Source organism: Lontra canadensis, unplaced genomic scaffold, assembly GCF_010015895.1.
Source record: "Lontra canadensis isolate GAN:19392208 unplaced genomic scaffold, GSC_riverotter_1.0 scaffold4, whole genome shotgun sequence".
Taxonomy (NCBI): domain Eukaryota; kingdom Metazoa; phylum Chordata; class Mammalia; order Carnivora; family Mustelidae; genus Lontra; species Lontra canadensis.
Genome location: NW_022630998.1, coordinates 32736879 through 32752598, shown reverse-complemented (window position 1 = coordinate 32752598; position 15720 = coordinate 32736879). Strand labels below are relative to the sequence as shown.

Genomic DNA, 15720 nt, shown 5'->3' with positions numbered 1-15720 from the left:
CTGAATTACCAACAGAAAAACTTTGGTTTGTTCCCACCTCTTCCATTATAACCTCTTTGAACAGCCAATGCCACGTGGAATGTCACGGGGCCCTGCGGGCAAATGAGGACGCTTTCCAACTCATTTCTGAGCAATTATGTTCATCATGTCTAGTAGGAAGGAAGCTGTTAAGTCAGGATAATAGAGCATCACTAGGAGAACAGTGAGTGAGGTAATACTAAACACGCGGTGAGCTTTCCAGCCTCTTCTGTTAGCCATTGAACATTTTGTCCTGCAGAATAACTTGAGAATCAGGGAAATAAATAAAAGCTTTGAAAAATTAGGTCACTTTTGTAGAGTCACTGTGGCTGAGAAGAAGCTGTTTCAGAGATGAGAGGGATTCAAGAGGAGAAATAATCCCCTGAGGAAACCCCCTTCTTCTTTATAAGCTATAAATTGCCATAAAGCACTTGAGCACTTCGTGACAGTCTCCATTTATTTCTAAATGTTCTACTATATCCTGGCTGTTATTTAACTGACTGACTGTGAAATTCTTTTTGATGTTTTCAGCCCTTGAAAATGGTTGGTCTATAAATATATCTTACTACCTTAGCAAAATTAGTAGGTTTGAAGAAGGGCAGGGGTTTGTTATTTTCTAGCTGCCTATCAAAGGACTCTAGAGGGCATTGTTTTTTAGAATAGAAAAAGGAGGCAAGCTGGACACATAGGAGTGACAAGAAGCCATTAGAGTAATGATCCAGAGTTTTTCTTCCTCTCTTCTAAAGACAAAATCTCCAAGACCAAACCAAGGAAAATAGACAAAACGAAATAGTCAGTGCTATTTACGTGAGCTAGTAAGATTTCCAGCAGTGTGGTAGATGGAACTGAAGTAGAAGGGAGCCAACTCGCCACAGCCTAACAAATTCAAGTTCATGGGACATGGGAGGTGGGTGTCGGCCCTAGGAGTGGGGATCTGGGGTTTGAGCATCTATACACACCTTGGGAATGTCCTAACGCCCCTGCAGAAAGACACAGCCTCAAAGAGCTACCCTACCCGTTGGAAGGAGATGAGAAAACCACTAGCCCTCACAAGCAACAAGGAAGCTGGATGTCATCTCTGGGACATGGTTGACAAAAAGGGAAATTGCCCACAACAAATCGAAGCTTCAGGGTTGTACGGCATACTGTTAGGAGCTTCAAATCTGTTACACATATAATGTGGGAATAGAAGCCAGAAAATTAACAGAAAAATTAGCCCTGGAGTAGGAAAATCCCCAGGGCCCTGGCTAATGTCAATGCCACACTACTTGTGAAATACCAGACCCGCAGCTATCACTTGAAATTGGGTTAAGTACAGAGTGATACAAACACACGGAGGTGGCTAAAATGACGCTCCTGTTAGCATTGTACCTGAAATTCCATGCCTTCACACAAAGCTATCAAAACAAAGCAAAATTTATTTGCATTTCTGCTTAAACAGAGTATCTCTCTAAACTTTCCTGCACTAGATCTGCACCGACGTTGATGAGTGTCGAAATGGAGCATGTGTTCTCAATTCTATCTGTATTAACACTTTGGTAAGTATTTTTTCATGGAGGATGTTATCAAAGCAGACCAGTTATTGAAACAAGTGTATGTTTATGAATCATAACCCCAAAACACACATAGAACAGATGGGCACAATACATCTGATTGGCAAATGAAGATAAAAGTTCATGTTGAAAAAGAGCTTTCCATGTAAGAATAATCTTATAAGTAATTTTTATATAAGAAAAATTTTATAAGTGCCAGACTTTAATTGAAGTTGCCATGTTGGACTTTCAGAAAAAAATTTATTGAGTAAACCATTGTTCTTGTATTTTAAAAACATGAAGATCTTCTGAGTTTATATGGTTCAGAATATGCATTGTATTGGTGATGACACAGTCCCCAAAGAGTATTCATTATTTTTAGAAATCTTTTCAAAAGTCATTTGTATTAAAATGCTTAGTCCTTGAGGGGGGTGTCCAAAATGTATATTCTGGTATATATTCAGAAATATATACATATTTCTGAAAGTTCTTGTCCACTGATTGCAGGATAGAGGTGTGGCCCAGTAAACTGTCCACAAGAGAGCCACTGAGTCCATGACAAAATGGCGGCTTCCCACTTGAGGTCCGTGGGAAAGTTATCCCATCTCTAGGTTCCTAGTTGCCTTATATGTAAAAACATTTTATAAATAACAAATCACATATTTGAATCTTGACAACTGTTTTGTCTCTAGGCACTATTATTCCCATTTTAGAGTTGACAACGCTAAGCTGTGAGAAGGTAACAGGGCCCAGGCCACCATCTCCTAAGGCTTCCGGTCTGGCCACAGAGCCTGTGTTCTCATCCACATACTCTGCTGCCGTTGCTTCTGGGCTTCTCCCCAGGGCTGTCTCACCTCGTGTGCAGATATTGATTTGGGAGACCCTGACCTGAAGGGAATCACTCACACCACCGGGGGGAGGGAAACCGGACGGTGGAACTCTCTAGAAAGTAGAACTCCAGCGAACCTTAGGAAGGGGCAGAGGCAAAAGAGCAGGAGCAAAGAAAAGATGAGACCTGGCCCCACGGAGCCATCCCATGAGGCTGACAGGTCAGGAAGGGCCACCAAAGGGCACCCTTTGGCCGTGGCAAGTGGGAGGCTGCTTGTGACCAGAATCGTTGAGCTGTAGACTTTACACGGATGTCGTTCATGAAATGTAAATTTGATCTCAGTCAAGCTGTTTTTAAAAACCATGAAGTCATGGCTGGCCCAGGCAGCACTGTTGCCGTGGAGCCGACAGCTAGCTCACTGGCCAGGCTGCCCCCGGCGCCACCTCGCTTGTCGAGAACTCTCAGGACAAGGCCACTGACATTTCTCTGCACTCCTGTTCTCCATCACTCAGTTGTAAAAAAGCCAAAGGAATGGTTAAAAACAAACAAACAAAAAAAAAACCTTTTTCTTCTCCCCTAACCTGCTTTTCAATCAAACTGCCTCCCTTGTCCCCAGAATAAATCCTCACTCTGCCTCCCAGAGCTTCACGGGCACCATCAGTCCTTTCCCCTTTTGTCCTCACACTGGAGTTGGCAGGCCAGTGACAGTGGTTCATTCCAGCCTTCCTCCCTCACATCTGCGTGGCTCTCTGCCACTCCCCGGCTGGTGGCATCTTCCTCTGCATTCCCACAATCTTAGGAGACGGACATGCACACGGCGAGGCAGGCAGGGGAGGTCCCGTCCTCCCGGCATCATCGAGTACGTGTGAAAACAAACACGATCGCGGTAGCTTTGCTCATGGTCCTGAGCCTGCAGTTCACAGTCTGATCTTTGCTCCCTGCAGGGATCTTACCGCTGTGGGCCCTGCAAACCAGGGTACACGGGTGATCAGACAAGGGGGTGCAAAACCGAAAGGAACTGCCGAAATCCTGAGCTGAATCCTTGCAGCGTGAATGCACAGTGCATCGAAGACAGGCATGGCGATGTGACGTGTGTGGTGAGTTGTTTGTCACCTGCTTTACCAGGTTTTCATCCTCCATCTTAAATACCTCCCCTCCTTGGGTTCTGCTTGCTTCCCAGAAGAAAGTACTCAAAAGTGATGGGGCGCCTGGGTGGCTCAGTGGGTTAAAGCCTCTGCCTTCGGCTCAGGTCATGATCCCAGGGTCCTGGGATCGAGCCCCACATCGGGCTCTCTGCTTAGCAGGGAGCCTGCTTCCTCCTCTCTCTCTGCCTGCCCCTCTGCCTACTTGTGATTTCTGTCTGTCAAATAAATAAATCTTTAAAAAAAAAAAAAAGAAAGAAAGAAAGTACTCAAAAGTGAAAACATTCCTATGGAGATAAGCACAAACTGTAACCGTCACAGGGTTCGCTGAGCTCCTGGAGAGCAGTCTCCAGTCCATTTCACATCAGTTGCCTTCTCTCTCTCTCTCTCTCTCTCTCTCTCTCTCTCGGCCAGGGGTTGACACTCTATCCTCGGGCACATCAGCAGGGGAGCCCCCCTCCATTCCCAGGCACCCACTGCGATGGGCCAAGAAGCGAGCAGCAAGCTGGGAAGGAGCCTCCTCTCCCTCCCTCCCATCTACCCCCTTATTTGTTTGTGTAACTAAGGAGCATGCTGCTGTCCTAACTGTCCTCAGAATTACTCCAGGCAGCAGGGGACAGTGAAGGGGTGAGCTGCCAGACACTCTCCGAGGGCCCCTGTCTCCCCTCAGGAAGCAGGAGGGGGCCAACGGCACCACTCCGTGTCCGCCTACACCCGGATTCAGGAATAGCTCAGTGGACGGTCACTCTCCTCCCTCTCTGTTCCCCTGGAGCCCATCTGGGGAGGAGGCGGCTGGGGAGAGAGCGGGACGGTCACAGGCTGATGCTGGTGCCATGCCAGGCAGGGGTGTGGGGAGCCATAGGTCAAGAAGCAGGCCTGTGCCTGCCCTCCACTCCCAAGTCCCAGGCTCCAGAGTCCTCAGGGCTTCGAGGTGCTGAGACAGCAGCCACTCCCGCTGCTTGCCCTCACCTTCCTTCCCGCTAGGCCAGGCCCTGGGCAGCGGGCCCTTCCGGTTCTGGGATCTGCAGGTTCCCAGTGATCTCCTGACCCTTCTTTCTACCTCGGACTTGGGCTTCTTCAACATTAGGCTCACAAAATCTTCTACAGCAAGTATATCGCTTTTCAAATAGGGAAAATGAAAAGAATCAGGACGAAGTTAAAGAAAGAAATATAATAATAGCATCCGTTCTTTCTGGCGGCACAGATAGTCTGTGACAACGTCCTGATGAAGGAGCAAGCTGGGTCAGAGGGGAAAACCCCACAGTTTTCCTAATTCCAGCTGCCTGGGCATGTTTATTACCATTGAGAGGCGAGGGTGAATCTATATGTAAAATCCTAATTTTCTGTGAACAAATTAATGACTTCCCTGGGATGGTGGGTGATGGGGCTCTTAATATGTTTTTGAATTTGTAATAAGGCACAACGACAGATGGGAAAGGATTAATATACTTGGTGTGACTACTAAAATAATTTAATCTGCCAGAAAATGGCTCATTAAAAATGTATTTGTTCCTAGAGGAAATTTTTCCTTCATTAAAATGAGTCAAGGACCATACCCCTTGGCTGAGCTCTCCAGGCCTTCTGAAGGCTGGCTGAAGCAATTGAGCGGAAATAGGGGCCCTATAGGGAGGGGCGTCTTTGGCCTCCTGCCTTCTAAATCCCTCGTTGCAGAAGGAACGCCTGGATGATTGAGAACAGGCGGCGTGCCGCTCAGGAAGTCCCTGGTCTTCAATCACCGTACTCGGATTAGCAAGGCCAAGAAATTTAACGTTTATTCATGGAAAGTTTCTTTTCCCTTGGCCCTGTTTCTTTCCGCAGACTCTCTGCCCCATCCCCCACCCTGCCTTTCTGGTGCCCTCCTCTTTTCCAGGTCCTCCTCTTCTGTGTTCCTGGGGTCCTACCTGCCCCCCCAACCCTGCCCCCACAGGTGCCCATCCTGGTCCTGGGCTGAGTTCCCGGGTCCCACCTCATGCCCAGGGCACTGTGGAAGGAACCATTTTTTTTCTCTCTGATTTGCCAGTGATCCTTGCCCAAGAGCCTAGCCATCTCTGATACAATAGGATCACAGCGACCTTGCAGTGTTATTGTATAGAGTGGAGACCATGGTTATACAATCTGATAGAGGAAAACTCTTCATGCCTCTTACGCTGGCAGTGATGTCAGTGGCTGGTGGTGGCAGAATACTTAGGTGGACTTCTCCAGGGACAAAGAGAACCCAACACTGTACCTGGGGGAATCTTTTCCTGTTAAAAGCATGAATAGAGGTAAAGCACCTTGGAAAGTTATTTTTTTTGTTGTTGAGAACTAATCTAGAATACTGTTAAGTGCAGAGGTAGGGCTGAAGTTCAAGAATGACAAGGGAAGTGCCACAGAAGCGCATGGTTTCTGCTGGGAGAGGAAATGAGACAGTCACATGGAGACCATTTCAACAGTAACTCAAAATTACAAAGACCCATTGAACCAGAAATTCCACACTGAGAAACCAGTACAGGCGCAGAAGGACAAATGTACTAGAATTCCTTGTTGTGGCATTGTTGGCAATAGAGAAAAACATTTTTAAAAACCAGACAGCCACCCGTAGAGCACTGGGTGACTTCATGGAGGAACACGCCTACCACTTTATGCATCCTATGTCTGTGACCATTAAAAAGAACAGTGTGAGCCTCCATGGAGTGAAAGAGCACCAAGGTACAGTACTAATTTTTTAAAATAAGGTGAAGAATGGTGGATATATGGGCTCTCAATTGCGTCAAAAGATGAAAGAAGGAAAAGAATGTCTGTCTGCCTGTCTGCATGGTGTTATCTCTTAAGGTATATGGAAGAACGGATTGCCTAAGCCAAGGGAACAGGAATGGGAAGGAGTTTTCACTCTATGTCCTTCTGATTCATTAGACTATACCAAAAATAATAATTTTAGAATCCTACCCAGCAGCGCTGTATAGCTCTGGGCCATCCCTCTGGGGCTGTGCACTGGGGAGCAAGGATTCACAGGTTCAGAGCAGTGGCCCTTGTCAGTCCCCCCACCAACACACACACACACACCAGGCTCAGCTCAGCTCCCTGAGCATGTGCTGGGCTTTACCTTCACAGTGCGGTGTCGGCTGGGCTGGCGACGGCTATATCTGCGGGAAGGACGTGGACATCGACAGTTACCCTGACGAAGAACTGCCGTGCTCTGCCAGGAACTGCAAGAAGGTAAGGGGGACACACGGGAGAAAAACTGCACCCACCGTGGCCTCCCAGGCCCTGTCTTCTCTGGGGGAGAGATGCTATGGATTCCACTGAAAATGGCATTTTTCACGTAGCTGCCTCTCACACATTACAAGGCAGCCATCCAGGGGGAAGTCAGGTGGGTGCTGTCAGCATTGAGGTTGGAAATCCTTTCTGACTTAAGACAGAGGTAGATGAGGGTGGGGAAAATAGGGAGAAGTTGGTAAAAGGGTAAAGACTTTCAGTATCACACGAATAAGGTCTGAGGCTCTCGTGTGTAACATGGTGACTTTCACAGATAACACTGTACTGTCTAATTGAAGTTCACTCGAAGAGCAGAACTTAAACATTCTCAAGGGGAAAAAAGGTCAGTACGTGAGGGGCAGGACATGTTAACTCCACGGTGGGAATCCTTTCACAATATAAACGTATGTTAAATAATCACTGTGTGCTTCACATATATTAGAGTTTTGTCAAGTATGCATCAATAAAATTGAAAAATCAAGTCGGATGTAGATGTCTCTCTGAGCCCTGTTTCTTCTCCCTAGGACAACTGCAAGTATGTGCCAAACTCTGGCCAGGAAGACGCAGATAGAGATGGCATTGGGGACGCTTGTGACGAGGACGCTGATGGAGATGGGATCCTCAATGAGCAGGTATGTGCTCGTTGGGAGGGTCAGGGAAGTGCCACATGCCAGGGACGGTGGAAGAAAACCCGTGAAATCACCTGTTTACACGGGTCATCCCAAGCATTGGTTTCCATGCCTGTGACCCTGTAGCATTGTGACTTTCTGTCCTGAGCGCTGACCGCGTGTGACCACAGGGACGGAGACTGGCTGACCCGCCTCACCACAGGACCAGTAACTTGGGAGGGACTCTGTAGAATCTGAGTGTTTGGTCTTCTGACCCTTTAGGATAACTGTGTCCTGACTCACAACATGGACCAAAGGAACAGTGACAAAGATATCTTTGGGGACGCCTGTGATAACTGCCGGAATGTCCTGAATAATGACCAGAAAGACACTGATGGGGATGGAAAAGGAGATGCCTGTGATGATGACATGGATGGAGATGGTGAGCCTGTCTTGCTTTGTCTTTTATTTGGGACTCATTTGTCCTTTTGCCCTTGTTCTCTATTAGGAGCAGAAATAGAATTGCTAACTCAGAAGGCCTCCCACACCGAGTCCCCCGTGGTTCCCCATGGTCTGTGTCTGGCCCAACTGTTTACTTTTTTTTTTTTTTTTCCTTGAGAGAGAGAGGTGGGGACAGGCAGAGGGAGAGGGAGAATGTTAAGCAGGCTTCATGCCCAGTGCAGAGCCGGACACGGGGCTCAATCTCACAAGCCTGAGATCATGACCTGAGCTGAAATTGAGATTCAGATACTTAACCGACTAAGCAGCCCACATGCCCCTGGACCCCTTGTTTCAATGGAAGGAGACTCCATAACCCATTCCCCTATTTATTAACTCTTGAGTGTTTCTGGAACTCTACATCATTGCCAGAAGCTTTGTAGGAATTACTTTAAGCAGTGTCTTGTCAGGGCTGTGTCTTTGTAGGGCTTCTGTCCTGCCAGAAAAAGTGTATCTCCCCCACCACCTCCTCCAGCATCCTCTCCACACCCGAGAGCCCTGGAAGTGGAGAGTGGAATGAGGGGCCCTCGAGCAGGGTTGCAGGCTACAGCTGGGTCTGGCTGCTCCTGCGGAGAGTCGGGTGTCTCCTGGGAGATGAGTCCATGTCCTGCCTATTCTGGGAAGAAGGTGGGGGGCAGGAGAGCTGCAGTGCGCAGCTCCTGGCTCCACTGAAGGGGCCTTCACAAGTGTGGGCTGTGCGAATGGCACCCCTGGGAGCCCAGCATGAGCACTGGAGCCTCTCTGGATGTGAAGAAGGACATGTTTGGGGTTTTTTTTTTTTTTCTTTTTTAAGATTTATTTATTTATTTGAAAAAGAGAGAGTGCAGGGGGTGGGGAGGGGGAGAGAGAGAATCTCAAGCAGACTCCCCACTGAGCTCCACAAGGGGCTTTGATCTCAAGATCCTGAAATTGTGACCTTAGCCGAAATCAAGAGGCAGCCATTTCACCAACTGAGCCACCAGGGCGCCCCGAAGGACATTTGTTCCCATGTCACTTGCATAACACATAGATGACTATCATTCAAGTATAGACTGGATCTCATTGTTTCTGAAATACATTTCACGTGACAAGGGCCTTGAAGGAAAATCTTTCCAGAAATATACCCCATTCCCTCCACCTACCCAACCACCACACCCCCCCCACTCCAGAATACCTATGCCTCCCTGAAACACGACCTCATCTTCTATAAGCCTGACTGATGGCCAGATCCAGTGGTATGTGGCAAACCAGCTCAACAAAACAAAAAAGCCCCAAGTTGTAGCATTTGCCAGTTTCCGTGACAGAAATACCACTCCCGCCGTGACTAATGACAGGCTGCTGGTATGAAAGGACATGGTGAGACAAAAGCTGAGAAGAGAGGGACACGGTGGGCCTGGCTCTGGTACGCCACCACCCCTGCCCTCAGGTCTCTGTCTTTGCTCACACCCCCACAAGGTCCCTCTCCAGGGTGAGACCTACCCAGGAGGCCTCAGCGCCCCCGTAGCAGTCTTCCTAGAACCTCCAGGCCAGAAGTATGCAAAAGCCCTTGCCCTCGTGACCTCCTCATCTGGTTGCAGTGATAGCCCTTGACATCTTGGACAACTTAAAACTCCATGGGGAAAGGCCTCAGGTCACCCTCATTGTTAAGTTTCTCAGAATCCATCCTTTGATGTTACTTGCAGATAACTGCTGAGAAATGTAGTGGCTCTGAGACGATGGCCCAGGCACAAGTTACTCCCCGAGTGCCTGGGTACAGGCCTGTTCTCTTAGCGCCTAGAAGTCCGTGTTCTAAGCCTCTCTGTAATATTCACTTGACTAAGGGAAGTGTTCCTTTCTTGTAGGAATAAAGAATATTCTGGACAACTGCCCAAGAGTTCCCAACCGTGACCAGCAGGACAGGGATGCGGATGGTGTGGGTGATGCCTGTGACAGCTGTCCTGATGTCAGCAACCCTAACCAGGTCAGACTCCAGGCTGAGCTCCCCTGTGCAAAGAGTCTTTAAGACCAGTGTCTTAAAGATCCCAGCTCAGCTCCTTGCTATTGCCATGTGCCTCCTGGAGCAGAGGTGGTGGGATTGTATACTTCTGGCCTGGAAGCTCTAGGAAGACTGCCACAGGGTTGCTGAGGCCTCCTGGACAGGTCTCACAGGTTGCAGACTGCCCGTGAGGTAAGGAGAAGGAGTTGAGTGATGCCCCAAACCTGTGGTTTTGTTGAGAGGAACATGCAACATGGCGGCTAACCACTGGGAGCCTTGTGTCCTGTTAGTCCCCAAAGCCCTACAGGACCCACGTATGGATGCCTCAGATGCAGTTCAATCAGCGATGTGTTGTTTCCCTTCTCACTCCTCCTTCCTGTCTAGATAATTGGATAGGATGTGTCATGTATTTTTAAAGCTCTGCGAGAGGGGCGTCATTGTTGCCCTCTGTGACTCACTCCCACTCTGGCTCAATTCCAACATGCCGAAGCAAAGCAAAATCAGTTTGCCTTGTCCACAGGCCTTTGGCCAGCTCCCCTCCGACCCATGCCAGAGTTGCACGTCTCCACCTGCCAGCGTCCTGCCCCGGCGCCCTCTCCAATCAGCTCATCTGGTGTGTAGGCAGCCCCGCCATGTGGCTTGATATTTTGGAAGGCTTTCTTGACAATTCAGCATTGTGCCTACACCAATATGGTGTTGTCCTTTTGCAGTTCTACACCAACCCAATTCCAGAGAAATAATTCCTGAGATGCAGGGATGAAGGGCCAGGTCTGCCTTCTCTGGAACATTCTGTGCATGAAGGCCCAGGGGTAAATAACATGTTCTGTTCTCTTTGCAGTCTGATGTGGATAACGATCTGGTTGGGGACTCCTGTGATACCAATCAGGACAGGTAGGACCCTTTTTCCCCAGCTGCATCAGGGCCAGATGAAAAATTCGGAGACCATTTTAGCCTTTAGAGCTTTCTGCTGCTGCCTGGCTTTGGGATCTCTCTGTATAGATTGAGAAAGATTGAGCCACTGGTGGGACAGTAGCCCTGCCTCTGGTCAGGGTCACCACACCTCTTTGAAAGTTCTCCATAGCCGTGTGACAGTGTCAGGAGGGGCCACGGGGCACTCCAGCGAGTGAGACTGTATTACAGGAGAGGCCGTGGACCATCGTGCGTCAGACCTGGGGTCTGGAGGACTTGCTAGATGCACACCCCAGCCCCTTCACTTACAAATGGGCTAGCCTTAAGCAAGTCACTGGTCTCTGTGCCCCAGAAGGCTCACTGGAAAAATGGGGATGACAGTGGCATGTAGCTCGTAGGTCTTTTGTGAAGACTTAAGTTAACGGACAGAGTGCACATTACAGTTTCCCTTGCATAGAAGCATTTGATAGGGTTAGCTGTTTTATTATTATACTCTTTCAGCTCAGGAAAGCTTCCCCATGATCCCAGAATAGACAGTTGGCTGAGGGAGCACCGTGATTTCATTGTCCTTGGAATTTGTTCATTCTGTCTGTTATTTGGGGGGTAGTGTTCTGGGCAAGCAAGTTTTGTCAACCCTCCTAGCCCCACATGGAGACAGTCCTGTATTAAGACACGGGGCTGGATCAGATGCTGTTGCAACATCAACAGGAATGTAGACAAGAGCACATCGGCCTTGAGGGCACCTGTAGTCAGAAGGGCTCTGTCCCCTCTCATCTGTAGCTGGAAGGCTTAGGGAGGTGGCAGGACAGGGACGTGAGAGGTAAGGCATTTGGAAAGGCAGGGCAGGAAGAAAGAGGGATTCCCTTCCCAACCTCCTCTCCGAGGGTGCCCTACAGACCATCGTTCCCGAGCCCAACCCTATGAAAGGACAGCTCCTAGAAAGCCCCACCTCGGTCCTTCTGCTCAGCGTCCTTGAGGTCGAGTCTATGTGAGCCACGTGAACTTAAAATGTGCTTCTCAAGTGCACTCTCAATTTCTTCTTCTGCAAAGTAGAGAGAATGAAATGTGCCTTGCAGCCTTGGATAAAAATGAACGAGAAAGTAGGTAAAGCTCCTGGCAGAAGGCTGGCCCTCCGGTGACCGGCAACAAGCCGTAGCTGTGTTACTGTTACCATGGCGTGAGGAGAGGCAAGTCAGCACCAGAGTCTGACTTGGGAGGTCGCCATTGCTGCAGATGTGGTGGGACCGGTACCCTGAAATCCCCCTAAGTGGTGGACATCAAGAATGTTCCCTGGGGCGGGTCCTCTTGCCCTGAATGCCATCCAAGGAATCTCTAAGAGATCCTACCCTGTCAGCCTCTAGATATTTGCCTAAAACAACTGACTCATTCTGCTGCATTTTAATTCCAACAAACTTGAACCTTGGGGAGGAGGACAGGAACTGCGTTTTTGCATAAAAATGTTCAAGGCTCTATAGAATGGCTTCTGATGGAAATAGCTCAGTCTTCCTTTAAAAACAGCCCTGCTACAGGCACAGGCATTCCACTGTTGGAGCCATGTCATTTTCTGCTTATCCAGGTGGGCCTCATTTTCTCTGGGACCCATCTGGGAAACGGGGCCTGAGGGGCATGGACTGATCTCTAACTTCCCTCCCCCATCCTACCCTTGCCTGGGAGAGGCCACAGGAAGAGCCGGGTGAAGGGAGCATCCGCTCTGATTCAGAGCAGCCGTGGGAGGCCTCCATCAACCCAGGGAAACCTCTGGGGACATGGCAGTCTCATCCTTGGGTGGCTGTTAGGCCTGGAGAACAAACAATTGTCACGTGGGCAGAGAACAAGAGTTCTGAGAAGTGCTCGAGAGCAGGAGTGAGCCCAGCCTCCACGTGGGTGGCCTTCTTCTCTCGGTCATTCTCCCTGTGGTGTTCAGGTCTGAACCGCCTTGGGTCTGCTGGGCAGGGAATGGGAAGAGGACTAGAAAACACCACAGGGCTTCCCAGGAGCCAGCGCATAGAAATGCTTCGTCATAGATTCAAATGTAACGTGAAAAATTCTCATCACATAAGCATTTAATCTTTGTAACAACCCTACGAGGTAGGCTCGGTTATGCCCGTTTTACAGATGAGGACACTGAGCCACAGGGGGGGTCACACGCTGGTAAGTGGCTGAGCCGGGATTCACACTGTACGTTCTCCGGGTTGGGGGAGGGTGGCAGTGATCAGAGTCCCCAGGGACTGAGAGGAGCATCTGGTCACAACATCAGGAATCACCCTTTAACTTAAGTAGGAGATGATCTACTTGTTTTAACAAGATAGGGAAGTAGAAAAAGGATCTCCGAAGCCCAAAGGCCAGGCTTGTCTGAAGACATACGGGTTTGACAAAAGACAAACCCCCAAACACCAACTCTGTTTCTGATCCCTGTTGTCTGCTCACCGGTGCCACACATCACCTCTTCTTTCTCCCAGTGATGGAGATGGGCACCAGGACAGCACAGACAACTGTCCCACAGTCATCAACAGTGCCCAGCTGGACACTGATAAGGATGGGATCGGGGACGAGTGTGATGATGACGATGACAATGATGGCATCCCAGACCTGGTGCCCCCTGGACCGGACAACTGCCGGCTGGTCCCTAACCCAGCCCAGGAGGACAGCAACAGTAAGTGGGCCCAGCCCAGGATGGTGTGGGACCCCCCCACCAGGTTCCCCTTAGGCACAAGGTCAGGCCTCTCCCAGAGCTTCTCCAAGCAGCTACAGCTTGTGTGGACAGTGGACGGCCAGTAGACACCATTCTCTAACTCTTCAGAGAATAGCTGCTTTGCGACTTCAGAGCCGCTCTGGGATGCGGTCCCATGGGACAGGGAAGCAGCCACATGCTCCCACTCAAGGGGCCTGGGCAACTGCTCCACCATCTTGCCTGCTGCTTTACCCCAGGAGTCACAGAAGGAGCGGGACAGAGAGAAGGGCATGGCAGCAACTGGCTTAGACCGGCTCACAAAGAGTGCTGCGGGGGCTGGGCCGATAGGGAAAAGCACATGTCAAGCTAGAGATGGGACACAGCAGTGAGGACCATAGTGAGCTGGTGAGGGCATGTCCACCCACAGCTGGACAGTATTTAATTCATGTATTTTAATACCATGTCAGCTGAACAAAACATACCATGAGCCAGATTCATCCCAAGGATCCGTAGAAATTATGGTCTTAGAGACACTCTGGTGACAGTAATTTCCGTTATTCATATGCTCTAGAGAAAGTGCTACGGGCATTTGCTTATGTAAGGTCAGCCTTAAGATCCACCAGTCCATGAACCCCAGTCTCCTCAGAGAACCTGCAGCGTTTCTTATCAGCTTTGAACAGTTGCCTTCCACTCTGCCCCCAGGAAGTTCTTTCGGTCACACACAGTAGGGTTCACCAGCCCACCATATAGACCCCAGGGTGGGGCCCAGGGCCACCACGGACATGGCTGATTCTGGGCTCTTCTGCCCACACGGTTGAAAATGGTCAGCTGGGTGGGGCCTGGGCTCCCTTCGGCTCCTGGCCCAGCCCTGTCTCTGTCAAGGAGCAGTGGGGTGTGTGGGTGGCAGCTGGCTCCTGTCCTCCTCCCCCACCCCACTCAGGCGACGGCGTGGGAGACATCTGCGAGACAGACTTTGACCAGGACCACGTTATCGATCGGATCGACGTCTGCCCGGAGAATGCAGAGGTCACCCTGACCGACTTCAGAGCCTACCAGACTGTGGTCCTGGACCCCGAAGGGGATGCCCAGATCGATCCCAACTGGGTGGTCCTGAACCAGGTACATGCCAGGTGGCCAACAGCAGCGCGGTGCTGCCTCTCAGCACAGCCCTTCTGGGAGGGACAGGTAACCGTGGGAGGGGGCACCCACCTGGGCTGCAGGGACTCACCGTAGCCCTGGGACCGAGCACGGCCACTAGCCCCAGCTCACATGGGAGACAGAGCTGCACCTGTCTGCGATGCCGGCTCAGGGGAGCACCGCGGGGCATGGCGGAGCACGCTGGGATGGGGCCCCAGGCGGTCGGGGCCTAGAGCCGTGCTCCTGCGCTCTCCCAAAGCCCACCTCCCCCACCTCTTCCTCGTCAGACTACAGCGGGCTGGCACAGAGAGGCTGAGACCTTTTAGTGTCACTGAGCCAGTCATGTTCATCAGAAGTATATGTTCTCCCCCAAATGAAGCGGATCCAGCAACTTCATTACATTGTAACTTCATTACAGTTCTAGCAAAATTCTTTCTGTTCCACTTTTTCTTTTCCCCTCACAAGTCTGTGCGATCTTGGAGCACAGAACGAGGTAGAGGAGTTGCTCAGATAATGCATCTTTGTGTGGAGGTCAGAGCTCGCTGACTGCTCCCCAGTGCGCTGGAGGCCCTAGGCTTCCTCGAGCTTCTCCACCCTCTACGACGGCCCTTAACTCCTTCAACTATCTCTGCAGGGCATGGAGATTGTGCAGACCATGAACAGCGACCCCGGCCTGGCAGTGGGTAGGTCCAGGTCCTCTGCACCCCGTGGCTAGAATCCAGTCTTTGCAGCTCCTTCCGGGGCTGGTCTGCTTTTCTGACCTGCTTCTGATCCCTCCAGGGTACACGGCATTTAACGGAGTTGACTTTGAAGGGACCTTCCATGTGAACACCCAGACAGACGACGACTATGCCGGCTTCATCTTCGGTTACCAAGACAGCTCCAGCTTCTATGTGGTCATGTGGAAGCAGACAGAGCAGACGTACTGGCAAGCTACGCCATTCCGGGCTGTCGCCGAGCCTGGCATCCAGCTTAAGGTAGCCACGTTCTCCATCATCTCCCCTCTGAGCCCTTCACCCTCCTTTTAAGTCCTGTTCTCCCATAGGGCATTTAGTTCATCTGTGAAATTGAGGTGTTTATGCTTGAATTCAGGGCAGGGCCCACCCAGGGCCTTGCCTTCATTCCTTCATACAAGCCCCATCCTAACCTCTGGGTGACTGACGGGGAGTTGGGGGGACTCCGGGGACA

The 15720-nt window shown here is 50.3% G+C and overlaps 1 protein-coding gene across 1 annotated transcript in view; it reads left to right on the top strand.

Annotated features, from left to right (window-relative positions):
- Positions 1 to 15720, top strand: part of THBS4 (thrombospondin 4) — a 43627-nt gene that overhangs the window by 24714 nt on the left and 3193 nt on the right. The window contains exons 9-19 of the mRNA XM_032847723.1: positions 1488 to 1556; positions 3324 to 3476; positions 6612 to 6716; positions 7280 to 7387; positions 7646 to 7805; positions 9682 to 9800; positions 10654 to 10706; positions 13184 to 13377; positions 14336 to 14514; positions 15167 to 15215; positions 15313 to 15509. Coding sequence (XP_032703614.1) covers positions 1488 to 1556; positions 3324 to 3476; positions 6612 to 6716; positions 7280 to 7387; positions 7646 to 7805; positions 9682 to 9800; positions 10654 to 10706; positions 13184 to 13377; positions 14336 to 14514; positions 15167 to 15215; positions 15313 to 15509 — 1386 coding nt within the window. The remainder of the gene's footprint in view (positions 1 to 1487; positions 1557 to 3323; positions 3477 to 6611; positions 6717 to 7279; positions 7388 to 7645; positions 7806 to 9681; positions 9801 to 10653; positions 10707 to 13183; positions 13378 to 14335; positions 14515 to 15166; positions 15216 to 15312; positions 15510 to 15720) is intronic.